Below are 21886 nucleotides of genomic sequence, written 5' to 3'. Positions count from 1 at the left end.
CTGAAAGAGCTGTGCCTGCCTCAACTCTATGGATCCATGTCCATGCTCCAAAGAGTATAGAGGTACAGACCTACTCTGGAGAAGTTTCCTTCCTAGATGTCGAAAGCGGTACTGTATTAGTCGAGGTTAACACCCTTTGAAGTGCTGGTGTCGAGGATCTCTGCACAGGCCTCAGAAAAAAAACCTAGATTTAATCTGCAGCTGGTGCAAGCACCCTTGATGCCTGAGGGATTTTCAACTGCATCACCTGCACCAGATCTTCCCTGAGCATGTCTCGGAACCGCTCATAGAAGGAAGGATTCGATAACAGTGGGAGAACCGGAAGAGAAGCAGCCTGAGAACATGTTGGTGTCAGACAGAAGTGGGGACCTGGCTGCTAGGAGACTTGGCAACCAGCACCTCTTCCAAGGAGGGGGGAGTGCTCCTCTGGTACTGGTGGTGCTCATGCCCCAGCGCTCCTGGTACTGTGCGTCGAGGAGGACCAATGCACAGGCTTCTTGAGCTGCCCCGATGCACAGCATCATGGCTCTTCTGTGCCAATGACTACAAATCTGTACATGCTCTTGGTTCTACTCCCAGCGACCGATATCGAGAGAGGTGGAGACCTCCTCAATATCGGTATACTCTCAGTGGATGCTGAAGTCTTGGCAGCCATTGAGGTTGATGCTTCCAGTGCCAATGTCGATGTATCAGCTTTTGAGGAACCAAAAGTTTCCCCTGATGAACCTTCTGCACCATCTGGGTCCTCAGCTACATTTGCAAACAGAAAGAACTTAGGCTCCTAATCAGGGCCAAGGCACCCGATGCACCAGTTGTGCAGGTCCATCACGGAAATCTCCCAATTACACTGGGCACACCTCTTGAAGTCACTGGGGGTCTTCTTGGACATAAGAGAAAAAGACTGCAGCCAAATTAAACTAAATTTTGAGTCGCAAAAAAAAAGGGGGCAATGCTCAAAACGAGGTAAGGCCTCTGGCCTACATGGGACTAGCAATACGCAAAAAATAAAGGAAATTTCAAGGGCTGAAAAACTAAGGTAAAATTATGTATCATACCTGATAATTTTCTTTCCATTAATACTATTTTACTACTACTATTTAGCATTTCTATAGCGCTACAAGGCATACGCAGCGCTGCACAAACATAGAAGAAAGACAGTCCCTGCTTAAAGAGCTTACAATCAGACAAAAAAAAAAGGGGTAGTATGAGTAAAGCGACCCTGGCGGAAGATGAGACGGGCAGCAGAGTTTTGAACCGACTGGAGAGGGGAGAGGTGACTAAGTGGGAGGCCAGCAAGAAGCAGATTGCAGTAGTCTAAACGAGAGGTGACAAGGGTGTGGATGAGGGTTTTGGTAGAGTGCTCGGAAAGAAAGGGGCGGATTTTACGGATGTTGTAAAGAAAGAAACGGCAGGTCTTGGCAATCTGCTGGATATGAGCAGAGGAGGAGAGAGAAGAGTCAAAGATGACCCCAAGGTTTCGAGCTGAGGAGACAGGGAGAATGAGAGAGCCATCAACAGAAATAGCAAACAGGGGGAGCGGGGAGGTGGGTTTGGGGGGGGGAAAATGAGAAGCTCGGTTTTGGTCATATTTAATTTCAGGTGGCGTTGAGACATCCAGACAGCAATGTCACACAAGCACGCTGAAACTTTGGTTTGGATGCAAGGTGAGATATCAGGGGTAGAAAGGTAGATTTGGGAGTCATCAGCATAGAGATGGTAGGAAAAGCCATGGGATGAGATTAATGAACCAAGGGAAGAAGTGTAGATAGAAAAGAGGAGGGGACCAAGAACAGAACCCTGAGGTACGCCGACAGGCAGAGGGATAGAAGTAGAAGAGGATCCACCAGAGTGAACACTAAAGGTGCGGAGGGAGAGGTAGGAAGAGAACCAGGAAAGGACAGAGCCCTGGAATCCAAGTGAGGACAGGGTATCGAGAAGTATGCTGTGATCGACAGTGTCAAAAGCAGCGGAAAGATCAAGAAGAATGAGGATGGAATATTGACCTCTGGATTTAGCCAGTAATAGGTCATTGGAGACTTTAGTAAGCGCAGTTTCGGTTGAGTGGAGAGGGCGAAAACCAGATTGTAGTGGGTCAAGAATAGCATGTGAGGAGAGAAAATCAAGGCAGCGGCGGTGAACAGCACGCTCAAGTAATTTGGAGAGAAAAGGAAGGAGGGAGATGGGTCGGTAATTAGAGGGACAAGTAGGGTCGAGTGAAGGCTTCTTAAGGAGAGGTGTGACCACAGCATGTTTAAAGGCAGCAGGAACAGTCGCAGTGGAAAGTGAGAGGTTGAGAATGTGACAGATAAAAGGAATAAGAGCAGGGGAGATGGCATTAAGAAGGTGGGTGGGAATGGGATCAGAGGAACAGGTGGTACATTTTGAGGAAGAAAGGAGAAGTGTAGTTTCCTCAATAGTAACTTCAGGAAAGGAGGAAAGGGAATGAGGGGAACGGACTAGTGGAGGGAGAGGTGGTGAGGTAGAGAAAGCAAGGTTTATCTTTTGAACCTTGTTGTGAAAGAATTCAGCAAGGGTCTGAGGAGATAATGAAGGGGGAGTTGGGGGAGGGGGCACCTTGAGGAGAGAGCTCAATGTGGTGAAGAGAAGTCGAGGATTAGAGCCAAGAGAGTTGGTCAGTTGGATATAATAGTCCTGTTTGGCACGTAAAAGAGCAGATTGGAAGGAGGTCAGCGTGAACTTAAAGTGTAAGAAATCAGCAAGGGCCCGAGATTTCCACCAGAGGCGTTCGGCGGAGCGGGTACAGGAACGTAGGTAGCGGATATTAGAAGTCAGCCAAGGTTGGGGTTTTGTACGCCTTACAGGGCGGGTCATCAAAGGTGCAGGAGTGTCTAAGGCAGAGGATAGAGTATTGTTGTAAGAAGAAACAGCCTCGTTGACTACTAATCATAGCAGATCAATCCATAGACTGGTGGGTTGTGTCCATCAACCAGCAGGTGGAGATAGAGAGCAATCTTTTGCCTCCCTGTATGTGGTCATGTGCTGCCGGAACATCCTCAGTATAGTCGATATCAAAGCTCCATCCGCAGGACTCATCAACAGAGAATTACACCCACAAAGGGACACTCTTTCCAGCCCACCACCACCGGGGCGGGGCAGGGGGGGGGGGGAATGGCATATCCTGCTACTGCAACCGCGGAGGCGCTGGCTTAACCCATCACTGCCAAAGCGGGAGGGAAACAAAGCTGCCCTACTACCAAGCGAAGTGGGAGGGAGCGCCAGCAAAATTTAGTTATCAATCCAGCCACCGCCAAAACGGGGGGAGAAGCAGCAGCAGCTCACTATAACACAAAGTAGTCTGAACTCAACAAAAAACAAATTGGAAGAACTTGAACTCGAAGTCCTTCTGAACAGGAACTGAAGACTGAACTTGAACCTCAAACATAACTGAAAAAAAACAGAAAACAAGATATCTGGGAGGGGCTATGGATTGATCTGCTATGATTAATGGAAAGAAAATTATGATACATAATTTTACCTTCCATATCATCAAGCAGATCAATCCATAGACTGGTGGGATGTACCGAAGCAGTACTCACCCAGGGCGGGACATAGAAATCCCAGAACGCAACACTGAAGCTCCAAACTGGGCCTCGGCCCGTGCTGCCACATCCAAGCGGTAATGTCGTGAGAAGGTATGAGACGACGCCCAAGTCGCTGATCTGCAAATCTCCTCCAAGGGAACGGATCTGGACTCTGCCATCGAAGCTGCCTGTGCTCTAGTAGAATGAGCCTTCAAGCTGGATAGGCGGCACCTTCCCTCCGGCCACATAAGCCGCCACTATTGTCTCCTTGACCCACCGGGCCACTGTAGGCTTAGATGCCTGCAGACCCTTACGCGGGCCTGCGAACAGCACGAACAGGTGATCTGACCTCCGGAAATCGTTGGTCGCCTCCAAGTATCTGATGACTCGTCTAACATCCAGACATTTGAGAGCAGGGTACTGCTCTGGATAATCCTCCCTACGGAAGGAGGGTAGACAAAGCTGCTGATTCACATGGAAGCGAGAAACAATCTTGGGCAGAAAGGAAGGAACTGGGCGAATCGACACTCCTGCCTCAGTGAACCGCAGGAACGGCTCTCTGCACGAGAGCGCCTGAAGCTCGGAAACCCTCCTGGCTGAAGCGATTGCCACCAAAAAGACCGCTTTCAACGTCAGGTCCTTAAGAGACATCCTCGATAAGGGCTCGAAGGGCAGCTTCTGCAGGGTCCGCAGCACCAAATTGAGATTCCACATAGGCCCTATCGATCGCAGAGGAGGGTGTAGGTGATTAACTCCTTTGAGAAATCGCACCACATCTGGCTGCGAAGCCAGGGAAGCACCCTTCAGGCGACGCAAGCTAGAGCCGCTACCTGGACTTTAAGCGAACTGAGCGACAGGCCTTTCTCCAGACCTTCTTGCAGGAACGCCAACACTGAAGTAATAGGCGCCGTGAAGGGCGATAAGGAGCCTGCCTCGCACCACAATGCAAAGGTACGCCAAACCCTGGTGTAAGCAGTAGAAGTAAAGCGCTTCCTCGCTCTCAGCATAGTGGCGATGACCTTGTCCGAGAAGCTCTTCTTCCTCAGCCGCTTCCGCTCAAGAGCCAGGCCGTAAGGCCAAAGAGGGAGGGATCCTCCATCACCACGGGACCCTGATGCAAGTGGCCCCGCTCTGCTGGCAGCCGCAGAGGACTGTCCACGGAAAGCCGGATTAGATCTGCATACCCAGGACGTCTGTGCCAATCTGGACCCATCAGGACCACACGGCCTGGATGCTTCGCCACCCGGCCCAGAACTCTGCCCATCATTGGCCAGGCCGGGAACAAGTAGAGAAGCTCCTGTACCGGCCACTGCTGGAGAAGAGCATCGACCCCCAGAGCTTGAGGGTCCCGTCCTCTGCTGAAGAACCGTGGCACTTGGCCAAGGTCGTCATCAGATCCAAGCTCGGCATGCCCCAGTGCTTCGTGATCTCCAAGAACGCCCAAGCAGATAGCTGCCACTCTCCGAGATCCATGGTATGGCGACTGAGAAAGTCCGCCTTGACTTTCATGACTCCCGCAATGTGAGCCGCCGACAGCTGTTCCAGATTCGCTTCTGCCCACAGGCATAACTTCATGGCCTCCCTGGCTAGACAGGCGCTCCTGGTACCTCCCTGGCGATTGACATAGGCCACAGCCATGGCATTGTCTGACAGGACCCGAACTGGTCTCAGTACCAGTACCTGGAAAAACTCTAGAAGTGCCAACCGAATGGCTCGGAGTTCCAAGAGGTTGATGGACCACTTCGCCACCGCAGGAGACCATAGCCCCTGCGCTGTCCTTCCCAGGCAGTGGGCTCCCCAGCCCGTCAAACAGGCGTCCGTCGTGACGACAATCCACTCCGGGGTCGTAAGAGGCATTCCGGCGGACAGCTTGTCTGACCTCAGCCACCAACTCAGCGCCTTGCGCATCGCTGGATCCAAGGTAAGGCGAATAGCGTAATCCTCCTAAACCAGAGTCCAACGCCGTAGAAGAGAGTGCTGTAGTGGTCTCATATGGGCCCTGGCCCAGGGCACTACCTCCATCGTGGCCGTCATGGAGCCCAACAGTTGCATATAATCCCAAGCCCGAGGAGTAGAGGAGACTAGGAACCGGCCCACCTGGGCCCGAAGCTTGAGACTCCGGTTGTCTGGCAGGAACACTCTGCCCACTTGGGTATCGAACCGAACACCCAGATACTCCAGGGACTGAGTCGGTCGCAACTGACTTTTCTCCCAGTTGATGATCCATCCCAGGGAGCTCAGAAGAGCAATGACCCTGTCTGTAGCTCTCCCACACTCTGCAAAGGAGGGGGGCTCGAATCAGCCAGTCGTCCAGATAGGGATGGACTTGTACTCCTTCCTTGCGGAGATAAGCTGCGATGACCACCATTACTTTGGAGAAGGTCCGCGGAGCCGTAGCCAACCCAAATGGGAGGGCTCTGAACTGAAAGTGCCGGCCCAGCACTGCAAAGCGCAGGAAGCGCTGATGAGGCAGCCAGATGGGAATGTGCAAGTAAGCTTCCTTGATGTCCAAGGATGCCAGGAATTCTCCTTCTTGTACGGCAGCTATCACGGAGCGGAGAGTCTCCATTCTGAAATGCCATATTCTCGAGGCTTGATTGACTCCCTTGAGGTCGCGAATAGGCCGAGAAGAGCCTCCTTTCTTTGGCACCACAAAGTAAATGGAGTAACGTCCCGTGCCAAGCTGATCTACTGGCACTGGGACCACCGAACCAAGGCGGAGCAAGTTGTCCAAAGTCTGCTGAACTGCCGCCACTTTGAGGGGAGACTTGCAGGGAGAGTTCACAAACCCATCTCTCAGGGGCAGGCAAAACTCCAACTTGTAGCCGTCTCTGATGGCTTCCAGAACCCAAGCGTCTGAAGTTACCCTGGTCCACTCGCCCAGAAACGAGGACAGCCTTCCTCCAATCTGCTCTGGGCCATGGACCAGGGCCCCGTCATTGGGTACGTGACCCTGGGGGAGGACCGGAGGAAGAACCTCCTGGGCGGCGGTCTCTGCAAAAGGAATGCTGCTTCAAAATGGCATCCGTCGCTGCACTCCGCGAAGGAGCCATGTGGGAAGCATGGCGCTTAAATTTTGCCTGATTCTTACCGCCGCCCAATTCAAGGGCAGCCATCTTTATACTGTCTCCCAACTCAAGGCAGATACAACAGAAGCCGTCCGAGTAGCGTGGCCGGCCAACGCTGGAAGGGCAGACATCGGGGGATGGGCGCCCAAAGAGGGACAAGCCGCCAACGCTCCAACGGAGGAAAAACCGGCTCAAATCTTGAAAGGTGCCCAAAAAGGGCTTCGCTACCTCCGATCCCCGCGCTTCCCGCTAGACGCGCGAACGCGATCCAGGGAGCGCTTTTTCGCGCCTTTTCCATCCACCGCCATGAGCCACATGGAGAACGTTCGGGGACCCCCTGCCCGCCAATAAAAGGTAAAATTACCTGCTTCTTGCCCCGAGCTGCGACGATTTGGTGTCCCAGTGAACAGCTGAAGATAAAAGCTTCCAGAACATTTTTTTTTTTTTTTCCTTTTAAATGGAGCCAGCGGGAGGGGGGAGAAAAGGAGGGACCTGGCTCCACCAGGTTTGCACTTGCTCAGGAAGAGCCCTCAACCCCAGGTACTCAACAAAGCCTAAGTAAATAGGCGTGGAGACCTAGCCAGAGCTGCTGCTGTGTGACCACACACCTGCTGAGATAGAGAACATACTGGGGATGTTCCGGCAGCACATGACCACATATATAGGGAAGCAAAAGATTGCTCTCTATCTCCACCTGCTGGTAGATGGACACAACCCACCAGTCTATGGATTAATCTGCTTGATGGTATGGAAAAGAAATTAAAAGGGAAGCTGAAAAAAAAAAAAAGGGTAAAATAAAAAGAAAAATATCCGAGATTGACTTGAAATCCCACATGGGAAAGCACAAGACACACACACACAAAAAAAAAACCCCACACGAATTGCACTTGTGGAGAACATGAAGACACGTCCTCCCTGCTCCATGGAAAAATTAAGACTGAGCGTTGGGCGGGAAAACTCCAGCACATGCGCAGTGCGACGCTAGTATAGATTTCTTGATCTCACTAGTCGGCATCTCCACCAGGCTCCATCGGATGACATCACCCAGCATTGAGAACAGGATGGCCTGCTTGGACTTGAATACTCCCATAGCATTCCTTTGGGTACAAGAGGTCCAACTAGACCACGATGCACACAACTTGGCAATAAAACTGTCCAGGCCTCACATTCTGAATGCAGCCAGACATACGTCAGATTATGGAAGTCCCCATGAAGCCCACAACTGAACCTGGTGTGCCATATTCACTTGTTAAAGAAAAAAATTAAGCTAGAAATCTCAAGACTGTGTACTTGTGTCAGAAAAACACTGAAGCCAACAGAAACCAGGTTTTTCTATTTCAGATGAAACCAAATTCGCCGCCCAAATTCAATAAAACCAACAAACTGAAGCCAAAACTTGGTTGGCCTCTAGGTACAAACTTTTTTTTTTTTTTTTTTTTCAAATCTACAATAAAAGGTATACAAAGAGTAAGACTAGACAGAAAAATCGAGCAGCATGTTATTTCTTTACTTTCACAAAGACAAAATACAATAGAAAATGAAGACCTGTATACTAGTTTGTATAAAAATATAACAAGACTTGTACTTCAGCCCATTTGTCACAGCAGTAATCTACTATGCATCCATCAGATGACCTGTCAAATCTAGTATACATCAAATAGTGATTTGCAACCTGTAAACCACTACCATTACTACTTACCCATTGGAAGAGGACCAGGAGGGTGTGGACCTTGATTCATTGGAGGTGGAGGGGGTTGCATCCAAGGTGGAGGTGGCCCATTGGGATTATGGGACATATGGTGTGCACCCATGCTGGGCATGGCATGAGTAAAACTGTGTGGGGCCCCGGGGCCATTTGGTCCACCTCCATGCATGCTATGATAGGCCCGATTATCTGAAGGGCTTGAGCTCATCCATGGGACACGGTTCTAAAATTGGGGGAAGGGGGTGTGGGGGGGAAGAGAAGAAAAACAAGGCTGTAGAATTAAATCCTGCTTCTAAAGTATAATACCACTTTGTCTCCGACGGTGACTGAACCTACACACAATGCTGGAAAAGTAGCCAGAAACATACTCACCGGAGGAAGCTGGTTGCTCCCTGGACCCGCTGATGGTCTCGGTCCACCCTGAAGAGTTGAGTTGGTGGGCACAGATGAGGATCCCATTGATACAGGTACAGGAGCTTCTCCCAGTTCAGCCATGAGAGAAAGGTACTCTTTATCCATGCGTGCCTTATCCTGAGCAGACTGCGGCTCACCAGGCCTGAGGGAGGGAAAATTAGAAATCTACAGAAGCTCCACAAAGAAGGATAAAAGATCTTACCAGAATTTTCATTCCATTAGTCCTTCCCACTAATACAGAATCTGTGGGATGGTTGTGTCCAATCAGCAGGTGGAGATAAAGAACTGAATGCTCCTCAGTATTTACACAGACAAGCAGTAAGGAGAAACTCAGACTAAACACAACCAACAAACTCACTAACCTAAAACTAACCAAACATGTGTAGACCTCATCTCTGTGTAACTTGTAGAGAACAAGAGATGCAGGAAGCACCATGCAAGAACATAAAAACTTAAGAATAGCTATACTAGGTCAGACCAATGGTCCATCCACCATAATATCCTGCTTCCAACCCAGGTCACAAGTACCTGGCAAAAACCCAATTAGTAGCAACATTTTATGCTTCCAGTCTTGGGGCAAGAAGTGGCTTCCCCCCATGTCCATCTGAATAAACAGACTACGGATATTTTCTCCAGGAACCTGTCCAAACCTTTTGGACCACATCCTCTGGCAGCGAGTTCCACAGCTTAACTATTCTTTGAGTGAAAAAATATTTCCATGTAATTTCATCAAGTGTCCCGGTCTTTGTACTTTTTGAAAAAGTGAAAGTGTGTGACAAGGCAGTGGCCATAGTCAGAAGGATGCTAGGCTGTATAGAGAGATGTAACCAGCAGAAGAAAGGAAGTGTTGATGCCCTTGTACAAGTCGTTGGTGAGGCCCCACCTGGAGTACCGTCTTCAGTTTTAGAGGCCATTATCTTGCTAAAGAAGTAGGAAGACTGAAGCAGTCCACAGGAAGGCAACAAGAATGATATGGGGCTTGCGCCAAAGGACATATGAGAAAAGACTGGAAAACCTAAATAAGTATACCCTAGAGGAGAGGAGGGACAGGGAAGGTATGATACAGATGTTTAAATACTTTAAAAGTATTAATATAGAAAACATTTTCCAGAGAAGGGAAAGTGGTAAAACTAGAGGACATGAATTGAGGTTGCAGGAGTAATGTCAAAAATTATTTTTCACAGAGAGGATGGTTGATGTCTGGAATGCCCTCCCAAGGAAGGTGGGGGAACGAATTCAAAAAGGCGTGGTATGAACAGAGTATCTCTAATTAGAAAAGAATGATATAAAAAACAAAACTTAAAGGGTTGAATGTGTGTTTGCATGTGCATGTAAAATGTGTGTCTTTTGTGCATGTTTCTTGTTCTAGTTCTCCCTTTTGACTGAAGGTTTTTTTCACAGTCTGTACGTTTAGATGGTCTCTCTTCAATGTCAAATCCCTCTGATAATGTCTCTGCTAAGAGTATGGGCTCACTATCCTGACATTCTTCTGGCAGGTTGCATACAGCTAGCACCATAGCTGTGCGATTTGCATAGGCCAATATATTTATATGAAAAGTATACCGCTTTCTGTCTCAAGACAGATAAAACAGTTTGTATCATTCAGGCGCCTTATCTCTGCCGCATATTAACTACATATTCAATTACAGGGGTGAAGGTATCAACTTTCCCTTCCCAATGTTCTCTTATTAAGTCAAGAGGCCCTTTCACCTTCTGGCCATAAAGCAATTCAAATGGATAGAACCCTGTAGACTCCTGGAATAATACTTCTCTGTATGCAAACAGTAGATAGGGCAAGTACTTCTCCCAGTCACGGTCTCCTGTTTCTATGAAAGTCTATAACATGTGCTTTAAATGTACCATTAAATCTCTTCACCAGCCCATTAGTGTCAGGGTGATATGGTGTGGTAAAACAGATTTCACTCCACAGTGTGCCCACAGATTCAGGATCAACTCATACAAACTCTCTCGATCTGAGTATAGCGAATGCTACATACCTGTAGAAGGTTTTCTCCGAGGACAGCAGGCTGATTGTTCTCACTGATGGGTGACGTCCACGGCAGCCCCTCCAATCGGAAACTTCACTAGCAAAGGCCTTTGCTAGTCCTCGCGCGCCCATGCGCACCGCGCATGCGCGGCCGTCTTCCCGCCCGAACCGGCTCGTGTTCGTCAGTCCCATATGTAGCAAGACAAAGACAAGGGAAGACACAACTCCAAAGGGGAGGCGGGCGGGTTTGTGAGAACAATCAGCCTGCTGTCCTCGGAGAATACCTGCTACAGGTATGTAGCATTCGCTTTCTCCGAAGACAAGCAGGCTGCTTGTTCTCACTGATGGGGTATCCCTAGCCCCCAGGCTCACTCAAAACAACAAACATGGTCAATTGGGCCTCGCAACGGCGAGGACATAACTGAGATTGACCTCACAACTTATCCAACTAACTGAGAGTGTAGCCTGGAACAGAAAAAACATGGGCCTAGGGGGGTGGAGTTGGATCCTAAACCCCGAACAGATTCTGAAGCACTGACTGCCCGAACCGACTGTCGCGTCGGGTATCCTGCTGCAGGCAGTAATGAGATGTGAATGTGTGGACAGATGACCACGTCGCAGCTTTGCAGATCTCTTCAATAGTAGCTGACTTCAAGTGGGCCACTGACGCTGCCATGGCTCTAACATTATGAGCCATGACATGACCCTCAAGCGCCAGCCCAGCCTGGGTGTAAGTGAAGGAAATGCAATCTGCTAGCCAATTGGATATGGTGCGTTTCCCCACAGCCACTCCCCTCCTGTTGGGATCAAAAGAAACAAACAATTGGGCGGACTGTCTGTTGGGCTGTGTCCGCTCCAGATAGAAGGCCAATGCTCTTTTGCAGTCCAATGTGTGCAGCTGACGTTCAGCAGGGCAGGAATGAGGATGGGGAAAAATGTTGGCAAGACAATTGACTGGTTCAGATGGAACTCAGACACAACCTTTGGCAAGAACTTAGGGTGAGTGCGGAGGACTACTCTGTTATGATGAAATTTGGTGTAAGGAGCCTGGGCTACCAGGGCCTGAAGCTCACTGACTACGAGCTGAAGTAACTGCCACCAAGAAAATGACCTTCCAGGTCAAGTACTTCAGATGGCAGGAGTTCAGTGGCTCAAAAGGAGGTTTCATCAGCTGGGTGAGAACGACATTGAGATCCCATGACACTAAGAGGCTTGACGGGGGGCTTTGACAAAAGCAAACCTCTCATGAAGCGAACTAAAGGCTGTCCTGAGATCGGCTTACCTTCCACACGGTAATGGTATGCACTGTTTGCGCTAAGGTGAACCCTTACAGAGTTGGTCTTGAGACCAGACTCAGACAAGTGCAGAAGATATTCAAGCAGGGTCTGTGTAGGACAAGAGCGAGGATCTAGGGCCTTGCTGTCACACCAGACGGCAAACCTCCTCCATAGAAAGAAGTAACTCCGGGAGGAAGTGACGTCAGCTCACGGAGATGGCTGCTTAGCTAAAGAGCTCTGTTAGCTCCGGAGCGAAAATAAGCTATTCCCCACTTAAATCGAGGAGATCTGTCTTCAAAAAACGAAATCGCAAGCGCTATGGCGGCGAAGAAGAAGCTGGCCAAATTTAAATTCGCGTCAGAGGCTCCGAAACCAAGCGGGAGTGCAGGAGCGCGAACGACGACACGAGGCTCCAAAATGGCGGTCGAGGATTATGAATCCGACCCGGACCTCGAGGAGAACGGGGAAAGTGACACAGAAATCTGTAAACAGGATTTTGTAAGGTGGTTTAAGGAGATAAAGACTGAACTGGTAACAACAAGGCGCAGCCTGCACACAGCAGTGGCGGAGTTGCGGGAGGAAATGAAGGAGGTTGGAAATCGGCTGGCGGAAGCGGAGGAAAAGACTGAAGCTGTCTCAGCAGAGGTTCGGGAACTGCAGAAGTCTCTCAAATTGGAACAGCAATCTAAGCAAAAGATGGAGATGTTGCTGGAGGACTTGGAGAACCGCTCACGGCGGTGCAATTTGAGATTCAAAGGGGTCCCGGAGGAAGACCAATTTAGGGACGCGGCCCAGACGGTTAAGGATATATGTGCCGTCTTATTACAGCAAGACACTAGCTCTGAAGAAGAAGTAAGAGGGGAGCCGGTGGAAATCGAGAGGGCTCATAGGAGTCTGGGGCCCCAACGAGGTGGAGTGCCGAAAGACATAGTTGCCTGCTTCCACAAGTTTACTGTGAAGGAAGCGGTGTGGCGAAAAGCGAAAAATATGGGAGAAATAGAATGGAAAAATGGGAAGATTAAAGTGTTCCAGGATTTGGCAAAGAAAACACTACAAAGGAGGAGAGACTTCAAAGAAGTTACATCATACCTTCAGAAGGCTGGTCTGAGGTATAGGTGGCTACATCCCTTTGGAATACAAATTACAGTTGGGAATAACACCCAGAGGCTACAAACTCATCTGGGGGCATGGAAACTCCTGCGTGACATGGGATGTACAGATCTGCCGAGAGAGGTGGAGGATACACAGCTGCAGAAGCCACATAGTCCGGTTCGAAAGGAGCGGAACGGATGGCAGAAGGTTACCAGACAGAAGGAACACCGATCACAGTCCATGGGGCAATCGGAGTTTGAAAATGAAGATGGCACCTGAAGAAAGTCAAGTTTAGACTTTTTGGTTTGACTTTTGGTCTGAAGACAGACAAACGGGGTGACCTGTAGGTTGTTATCGGTTGGTGTATTATGGGATAGTGTTGCAGGGGGGGAAGAAAGGTCGGGGAATGCTGCTGATTGAGTTAATTGTTACTAAGCGGTCCTCTGGGGAGGGCTCACTTCCTGAGGGGCATAACTGGCAGACGGGGGTGATGGCCAGTTGAGGGCAAGGCCCATAATTGGGAAGTCGGGGGGAGGGAACCAGGGGAGGGGGGGAGGGGGGTTAAGGGTGGGGTCATGGAATATAAATGGTTTGAACAGTCCTAATAAGAGGAGCATCATTTTTAGGGAGCTGCGCAGAATGAACTGGGACATAGCTTTCCTACAAGAAACGCATATCAGGTCGCAAGATACACACTTAATACTCAACAAAGGTATAGGAGAAGGTTAAACGCTGGCAGACCCCAAGGGGAGCAAAACGGGGGGGTTGGCAATTTATGTAAAGGATCATTTGCAATTTGTTAAAGAAGACATCTATAAAGAAGGGGAAGGGAGATGCATTGCCATTAAGGGGAGAACAAAGGAGGGCCCACTCACACTAATTAATGTTTATGCACCCAATGCAGGTCAGGGGAGGTTTTATGACCATCTTAGGCAAGAACTAGCGAACTTTGTGGAGGGGAAGATTCTCCTGGGGGGGGGGGGGGGATTTTAATTACACGGTAGAAGAGATTGACCATTCTAAAAGAGGAGTGGGTGGGGGGGAGCTAATCGATGTATGCTGCGTAAATTGATGAGGGAATTAGATCTAATCGATGTGTGGCGACTCCAGCACCCAGCCCAAAGAACATATACCCATTATTCCCATGCTCAGAGCTCCTATGCACGAATTGATATGATATGGGGTAGTAGGGAGCTATGGGGCGCAATTCATCAGACAGAGATTGAGAGCATTCATGCCTCAGATCATGCCCCAGTCTGGATCGCACTGAAGGGGTGGGACGCAAGGGTATGGGAAAGTTGTGGCGCCTCAATGAAACTTTACTAGATCAAACGGCAGACTGTCAGGAAATTCGAGAAGTCATTAAAGAATATCTAGAATTTAATGATAACGGAGAGGTGGGGGTGGGAACTTTGTGGGATGCACTGAAGGTGGTGACACGGGGACACCTTATCCGAAAAGGGGCTTTTCGGAAAAAGGAAAGAGAACAACATGAACTACAGGTGCGGAAAGAGCTGGCAAGACAGGAAGCTAGACACCAGAGGATAGGGGGAGCTCAGTATTTGGAAGAACTCCTGAAGTGGAGAAGGGAATTACAGACTATTCAGATGAAAAGGATGGAGTTTCATAGAAGCTTAATGCAACAGAATTTTTTTGAATATAGTAATAGGGCGGGAAACATGCTAGCAAGGAGGCTTAGGGAACGAAGGATAAAAAATACAATTGTAAAAATTAAGGGGGTGAAAGATGCGCTCTACTACCAGGATGATGAAATTAGAGAACAATTCGTGAACTTCTATGCTAAATTGTATGCTAAGGGAGCAGGGTCTCAAAAGCATGAGATCCATGAGTTCCTACGGGAGTTAGACCTACCAAAGATAACAGCTGAGCAGAGGGCGGAACTGGAAGCCCCAATTGACCTAGAGGAGGTGCTTTCAGTCATAAGAGGTTTGAAGAGCGGGAAGTCACCGGGATTGGATGGCTATACTGCCAAATTCTATAAGATTTTTCAGCAGGAATTAGGGCCGCTTTTGGTAAGGGTAGGGAATGTATGTTTTGTGGAAGGCAATCCGCCACTGAGCATGCGGGAGGCAGGGATCACGGTGCTACTAAAGCAAGGACGGGACCCTACAGTTTGTGGGTCGTATAGACCGATATCCCTGCTTAACGTTGATGTTAAGATTCTAGCAAAGGTAATAGCGGAGAGATTGAAGGTATTGCTCCCCTCGCTTATACATACAGACCAGTCAGGTTTTATAATGCATAGACAAGTGAGCGATAATATTAGGCGCACTTTAAACATCATTTGGGGAGCACAGAAAAGGGGGGACTCTTTGGCGCTGCTCACGGTCGATGCTGAGAAAGCGTTTGACAGAGTAGAATGGAAGTACTTATGGGAGGCTATGCTGGAAATGGGGCTAGGAAATTTGTTTGTGGGGTGGGTGAAAGGGCTGTATACGACTCTGGTGGCCCGGATCAAAGTTAATGGGGGCTGGTCAAATTCATTTGCCATTCAAAGGGGAACGCGGCAGGGCTGTCCCCTCTCTCCGTTGTTATTTGCTATATCTATAGAGCCACTCGCACAAAGAATTAGAAAGCTCAGAGATGCTAAGGGGATCCGAATGGGGGGGAGAGACCACAAAATGGCACTATTTGCCGATGACATATTGTTCTATGTGGGCTACCCGCTCCTGACGTTACCTATAATAGTGAGGGAATTGAAGTCTTTTGGAACCTTATCGGGCTTTAAGGTAAATTTGGATAAGTCCGAATTAATGGGCATTACGATATCAGAACCAGAGATGGAACAGTTGGGGAGTAATTTTGATTTCAGGGTGACTGCCACTAGCTTTAAATATCCAGGTATTAATATCTCGAGAGATCTTGATAATCTATATATGCTGAATTATATTCCCCTCTTTAGAGAAATCAGAAAGGACTTATATAGATGGAAGCAGGGTTGGTTGTCCTGGTGGGGTAGGATAGCAGCCATAAAAATGAACATCCTCCCTAGGTTGCTATTTCTGTTCCAGACATTGCCTATTCTAGTCCCTAAAGGGGAGATGTGTAAATTGCAAGCAGAGCTGTGTGGTTTCGTTTGGGGTGGGAAACAGGCCCGTTTGTCTAGGAGACTCATGTGGCGGACTGTGGAACAGGGAGGAAGGGGCATGCCGAACATCCTGTGGTATTATTGGGCAGCCCAATTGCAGCAGATAGGATTGTGGAGTAAAGTGGACCTCTCACCAATAACTAACTTGGAGCAGATCTTTGTACAGGGGGGAAATTTGGATGCACTTTTGTGGGGCTGGATCCCGGAGGTAGAATATAAGAGGATGGCCTTGAATCCCTTTGTATCCCATTTGCTGAGAATATGGGGAGCACTTAAGAAAAGATTGAGGAAAACCCGGAATAGATCCACATATGCTTGGATAACACAAGAGCCAGGGTTTATGGGAGGGAAAGAAAATCGGGTGTTTCTCACATGGTTTCAGAAGGGGTTGATCCGGTTTCGGGAACTTCTGGAAAATGGGGTGATCAAGAGTTTTGAGGTACTTAGGAGGGAATATGATCTGCCTGCGTCAGACATATTTGCATATATGCAGGTGAAGGACTATATGTGTAGGGAGATAGGGATGAAAGAGGATCCAACCATAACTGAAAAATTTGAAAATTTGTGGGGTATCATAGATCTACAGGGGAGAGGGATATCTAAACTTTATGATTATATTAGGGGAGGGGACTTTGTAAAATTACCGTACATGAAGGCGTGGGAGAGGGATCTGAATTGACTGAAATAGATTGGAGGCGAATTTGCTTAGAGGCCAAGAAAGCATCTATATGTGTTCTTATCAGGGAGAATGCATATAAGGTACTGAGCAGATGGTACTTCACACCGGATAAAATAAAAGCAATGTTTCCATATGCCTCAGACACATGTTGGAGATGTAAGAATGGGAGGGGAACATATTTCCATATTTGGTGGGAGTGTTCGGTACTACAGGTATTTTGGGGGGGAAGTAACAGGATCACTAACTACAATGTTGGGCAGTACGGTTCCATGTGATCCTAAGTGGTGCTTGTTGGGTTGGGGCAATAGGAGGGGGAAGAGATGGCAATGCAGACTAAAACGAATGGGTATGGCTGCGGCGAAAGCTATGGTGGCCTTAAATTGGAAACAAACAAAGGGCCCCACGGGGAAGGATTGGGTGGAGAGGCTTAAGATAATAGCGGCTATGGAAAAGATGACGGACAGGCGTAGAGGGAGATATTGTTCCACTGCTGATGAATGGACGCAATTGGAGACTCTCTTTACTGGGAACATAGAGAGTAGGATTAAGCTACAGTTTTGAAGGGTGGGAAGGGTGGGGGGGGGGGGGGGGGGGGGGAAGCGAAAACACTTGTGGAACGGGACTGAAGTTTACCTGGTTGGAAAGTTGGGGGAGTCATGGGCTCCAAACTGTTACATTGATTGATGTTCAATAAAAATTTATAAATTAAAAAAAAAAAAAAAAAAAAGAAGTAACTCCTCTTAGTGGAATCTTTCCTGGAAGCAAGCAAGATGCGGGAGACACCCTCTGACAGACCCAAAGAGGCAAAGTCTACTCTCTCAACATCCAGGCCGTGAGAGCCAGAGACTGGAGGTTGGGATGCAGAAGCGCCCCTTCGTCCTGTGTGATGAGGGTCAGAAAACACTCCAATCTCCACGGTTCTTCGGAGGACAACTCCAGAAGAGGGAACCAGATCTGACGCGGCCAAAAAGGAGCAATCAGAATCATGGTGCCTCGGTCTTGCTTGAGTTTCAACAAAGTCTTCCCCACCAGAGGTATGGGAGGATAAGCATACAGCAGACCTTCCCCCCAGTCCAGGAGGAAGGCATCCGATGCCAGTCTGCCGTGGGCCTGAAGCCTGGAACAGAACTGAGGGACTTTGTGGTTGGCTCGAGATGCAAAGAGATCTACCTAGGGGGTGCCCCACACCTGGAAGATCTGGCGCACTACTCTGGAGTTGAGCGACCACTCGTGAGGTTGCATAATCCTGCTCAACCTGTCAGCCAGACTGTTGTTTACGCCTGCCAGGTATGTGGCTTGGGGCACCATGCCGTGACGGCGAGCCCAGAGCCACATGCTGACGGCTTCCTGACACAGGGGGGGGGCGAGATCCAGTGCCCCCCTGCTTGTTTATGTAAAACATGGCAACCTGGTTGTCTGTCTGAATTTGGATAATTTGGTGGGACAGCCGATCTCTGAAAGCCTTCAGAGCGTTCCAGACCGCTCGTAACTCCAGGAGATTGATCTGCAGATCGCGTTCCTGGAGGGACCAGCTTCCCTGGGTGTGAAGCCCCTCGACATGAGCTCCCCACCCCAGGAGAGACGCATCCGTAGTCAGCACTTTTTGTGGCTGAGGAATTTGGAAAGGACGCCCCAGAGTCAAATTGGACCAAATCGACCACCAATACAGGGATTTGAGAAAACTCATGGACAGGTGGATCACGTCTTCTAGATCCCCAGCAGCCTGAAACCACTGGGAAGCTAGGGTCCATTGAGCAGATCTCATGTGAAGGCGGGCCATGGGAGTCACATGAACTGTGGAGGCCATGTGGCCCAGCAATCTCAACATCTGCCGAGCTGTGATCTGCTGGGACGCTCGCACCCGCGAGACGAGGGACAACAAGTTGTTGGCTCTCGTCTCTGGGAGATAGGCACGAGCCGTCCAAGAATCCAGCAGAGCTCCTATGAATTTGAGCCTCTGCACTGGGAGAAGATGGGACTTTGGATAATTTATCACAAACCCCAGTAGCTCCAGGAGGCGAATAGTCATCTGCATGGACTGTAGAGCTCCTGCCTCGGATGTGTTCTTCACCAGCCAATCGCCGAGATATGGGAACACGTGCACCCCCAGCCTGCGAAGCGCCGCTGCTACTACAGCCAAGCACTTCATGAACACTCTGGGCGCAGAGGCGACCCAAAGGGTAGCACACAGTACTGGAAGTGACGTGTGCCCAGCTGAAATCGCAGATACTGTCTGTGAGCTGGCAGTATCGGGATGTGGTGTACGCGTCCTTCAAGTCCAGAGAGCATAGCCAATCGTTTTCCTGAATCATAGGGAGAAGGGTGCCCAGGAAAAGCATCCTGACCAGATATTTGTTGAGGGCCCTTAGGTCTAGGATGGGACGCATCCCCCGTTTTCTTTTCCACAAGGAAGTACCTGGAATAGAATAAGTACATAAGTACATAAGTACATAAGTAGTGCCATACTGGGAAAGACCAAAGGTCCATCTAGCCCAGCATCCTGTCACCGACAGTGGCCAATCCAGGTCAAGGGCACCTGGCACGCTCCCCAAACGTAAAAACATTCCAGACAAGTTATACCTAAAAATGAGGAATTTTTCCAGTCCATTTAATAGCGGTCTATGGACTTGTCCTTTAGGAATCTATCTAACCCTTTTTAAACTCCGTCAAGCTAACCGCCCGTACCACGTTCTCCGGCAATGAATTCCAGAGTCTAATTACACGTTGGGTGAAGAAAAATTTTCTCCGATTCGTTTTAAATTTACCACACTGTAGCTTCAACTCATGCCCTCTAGTCCTAGTATTTTTGGATAGCGTGAACAGTCGCTTCACATCCACCCGATCCATTCCACTCATTATTTTATACACTTCTATCATATCTCCCCTCAGCCGTCTCTTCTCCAAGCTGAAAAGCCCTAGCCTTCTCAGCCTCTCTTCATAGGAAAGTCGTCCCATCCCCACTATCATTTTCGTCGCCCTTCGCTGTACCTTTTCCAATTCTACTATATCTTTTTTGAGATACGGAGACCAGTACTGAACACAATACTCCAGGTGCGGTCGCACCATGGAGCGATACAACGGCATTATAACATCCGCACACCTGGACTCCATACCCTTCTTAATAACACCCAACATTCTATTCGCTTTCCTAGCCGCAGCAGCACACTGAGCAGAAGGTTTCAGCGTATCATCGACGACGACACCCAGATCCCTTTCTTGATCCGTAACTCCTAACGCGGAACCTTGCAAGACGTAGCTATAATTCGGGTTCCTCTTACCCACATGCATCACTTTGCACTTGTCAACATTGAACTTCATCTGCCACTTGCACGCCCATTCTCCCAGCCCTTCTTGCCCGGATGGCACGGGCTCGACCGCATTGGCGCTGAGAAGGGCGGAGAGTTCTTCTGCAAGTACCTGCTTGTGCTGGAAGCTGCAAGATTGAGCTCCCGGTGGACAATTTGGAGGTTTGGAGGCCAAATTGAGGGTGTATCCTTGCTGGACTATTTGAAGAACCCACTGATCGGAGGTTATGAGAGGCCACTTTTGGTGAAAAACTTTCAACCTTCCTCCGACCGGCAGATCGCCCGGCACTGACACGTGGATGTCGGCTATGCTCTGCTGGAGCCAGTCAAAAGCTCGTCCCTTGCTTTTGCTGGGGAGCCGAGGGGCCTTGCTGAGGCGCACGCTGCTGACGAGAGCGAGCGCACTGGGGCTTAGCCTGGGCCGCAGGCTGTCGAGAAGGAGGATTGTACCTACGCTTACCAGAAGAGTAGGGAACAGTCTTCCTTCCCCCATAAAAACGTCTACCTGTGGAGGTAGAAGCTGAAGGCTCAGGAGGGAGCTTGTCCACCAAGCCCGCCAACTGCCGCACATTGTTCCGCATGTGTATGCTCGTGTAGAGCTGGTAAGACTGAATTTTGGCCATGAGCATAGAGGAATGGTAGGCCTTCCTCCCAAAGGAGTCTAAGGTTCTAGAGTCTTTGCCACGGGGGCGCCGAAGCATGCTCTCTAGAACTCTTAGCCTTCCTTTAGGGCCAAATCCACAACTCCAGAGTCGTGAGGCAACTGAGTGCGCATCAGCTCTGGGTCCCCATGGATCCGGTACTGGGACTCGATCTTCTTGGGAATGTGGGGATTACTTAAAGGCTTGGTCCAGTTTGCCAGCAATGTCTTTTTTTAGGATATTATGCATGGGTACTGTGGACGCTTCCTTAGGTGGAGAAGGATAGTCCAGGAGCTCAAACATTTCAGCCCTGGGCTCGTCCTCCACAACCACCGGGAAGGGGATGGCCGTAGACATCTCCCGGACTAAGGCCGCAAAAGACAGACTCTCGGGAGGAGAAAGCTGCCTTTCAGGGGAGGGAGTGGGATCAGAAGGAAGGCCATCAGACTCCTCGTCAGAGAAATATCTGATGTCCTCCTCCTCCTCCCACGAGGCCTCACCATCGGTATCAGACACAAGTTCACAAACCTATGTTTGAAGCCGTGCCCGGCTGGACTCCATGGAACCACGGCCATGGTGGGAGCGTCGAGAGGTAGACTCCCTCGCCCGCACTGGCGAAGCTCCCTCCGCCGACGTCGTCGGGGAGCCTTCCTGGGAGGCGACCGCAGTCGGTACCGCAAGCGGCACCGATGTCGGAGACCTCACCCCGGGCAAGGGGCCAGCCGGCGCCTCACTCGACGGTACCGGAGGCGCAAGCACCCCCGGTACCGGAGGGGAAGGGTGCAACAGCTCTCCCAGGATCTCTGGGAGAACGGCCCGGAGACTCTCGTGCAGGGCGGCTGTGGAGAAAGACATGGAAGCCGATGCAGGAGTCGAAGTCAGTCTGTTCCGGGCGTGGAGGCTGTTCCGGGCTGTCCAAGGTGGAGCGCATTGACACGTCCTGAACAGAGGGTGAGCGGTCCTCCCGGTGCCGATGCCTACTGGGTGCCGACTCTCTCGGCGACCCAGAGCTCTTGGTACCGACGCGGGAAGGAGACCGGTGTCGATGCTTCTTTGAATTTTTTTCA

At 49.7% G+C, this 21886-nt stretch overlaps 1 protein-coding gene across 4 annotated transcripts in view; it reads right to left on the bottom strand.

Moving 5' to 3' along the window:
- Positions 1–21886, bottom strand: part of SF1 (splicing factor 1) — a 143196-nt gene that overhangs the window by 30613 nt on the left and 90697 nt on the right. For all 4 annotated transcript variants that reach the window (XM_030219674.1, XM_030219675.1, XM_030219677.1 and 1 more), the window contains 2 exons: positions 8688–8871; positions 8310–8538 (listed from right to left, as the gene is read on the bottom strand). In XM_030219674.1, the coding sequence (XP_030075534.1) occupies positions 8310–8538; positions 8688–8871 (413 nt within the window). The remainder of the gene's footprint in view (positions 1–8309; positions 8539–8687; positions 8872–21886) is intronic.

Source organism: Microcaecilia unicolor, chromosome 11, assembly GCF_901765095.1.
Source record: "Microcaecilia unicolor chromosome 11, aMicUni1.1, whole genome shotgun sequence".
Taxonomy (NCBI): Eukaryota; Metazoa; Chordata; class Amphibia; order Gymnophiona; family Siphonopidae; genus Microcaecilia; species Microcaecilia unicolor.
This window is presented reverse-complemented; position numbering and strand designations above follow the sequence as displayed.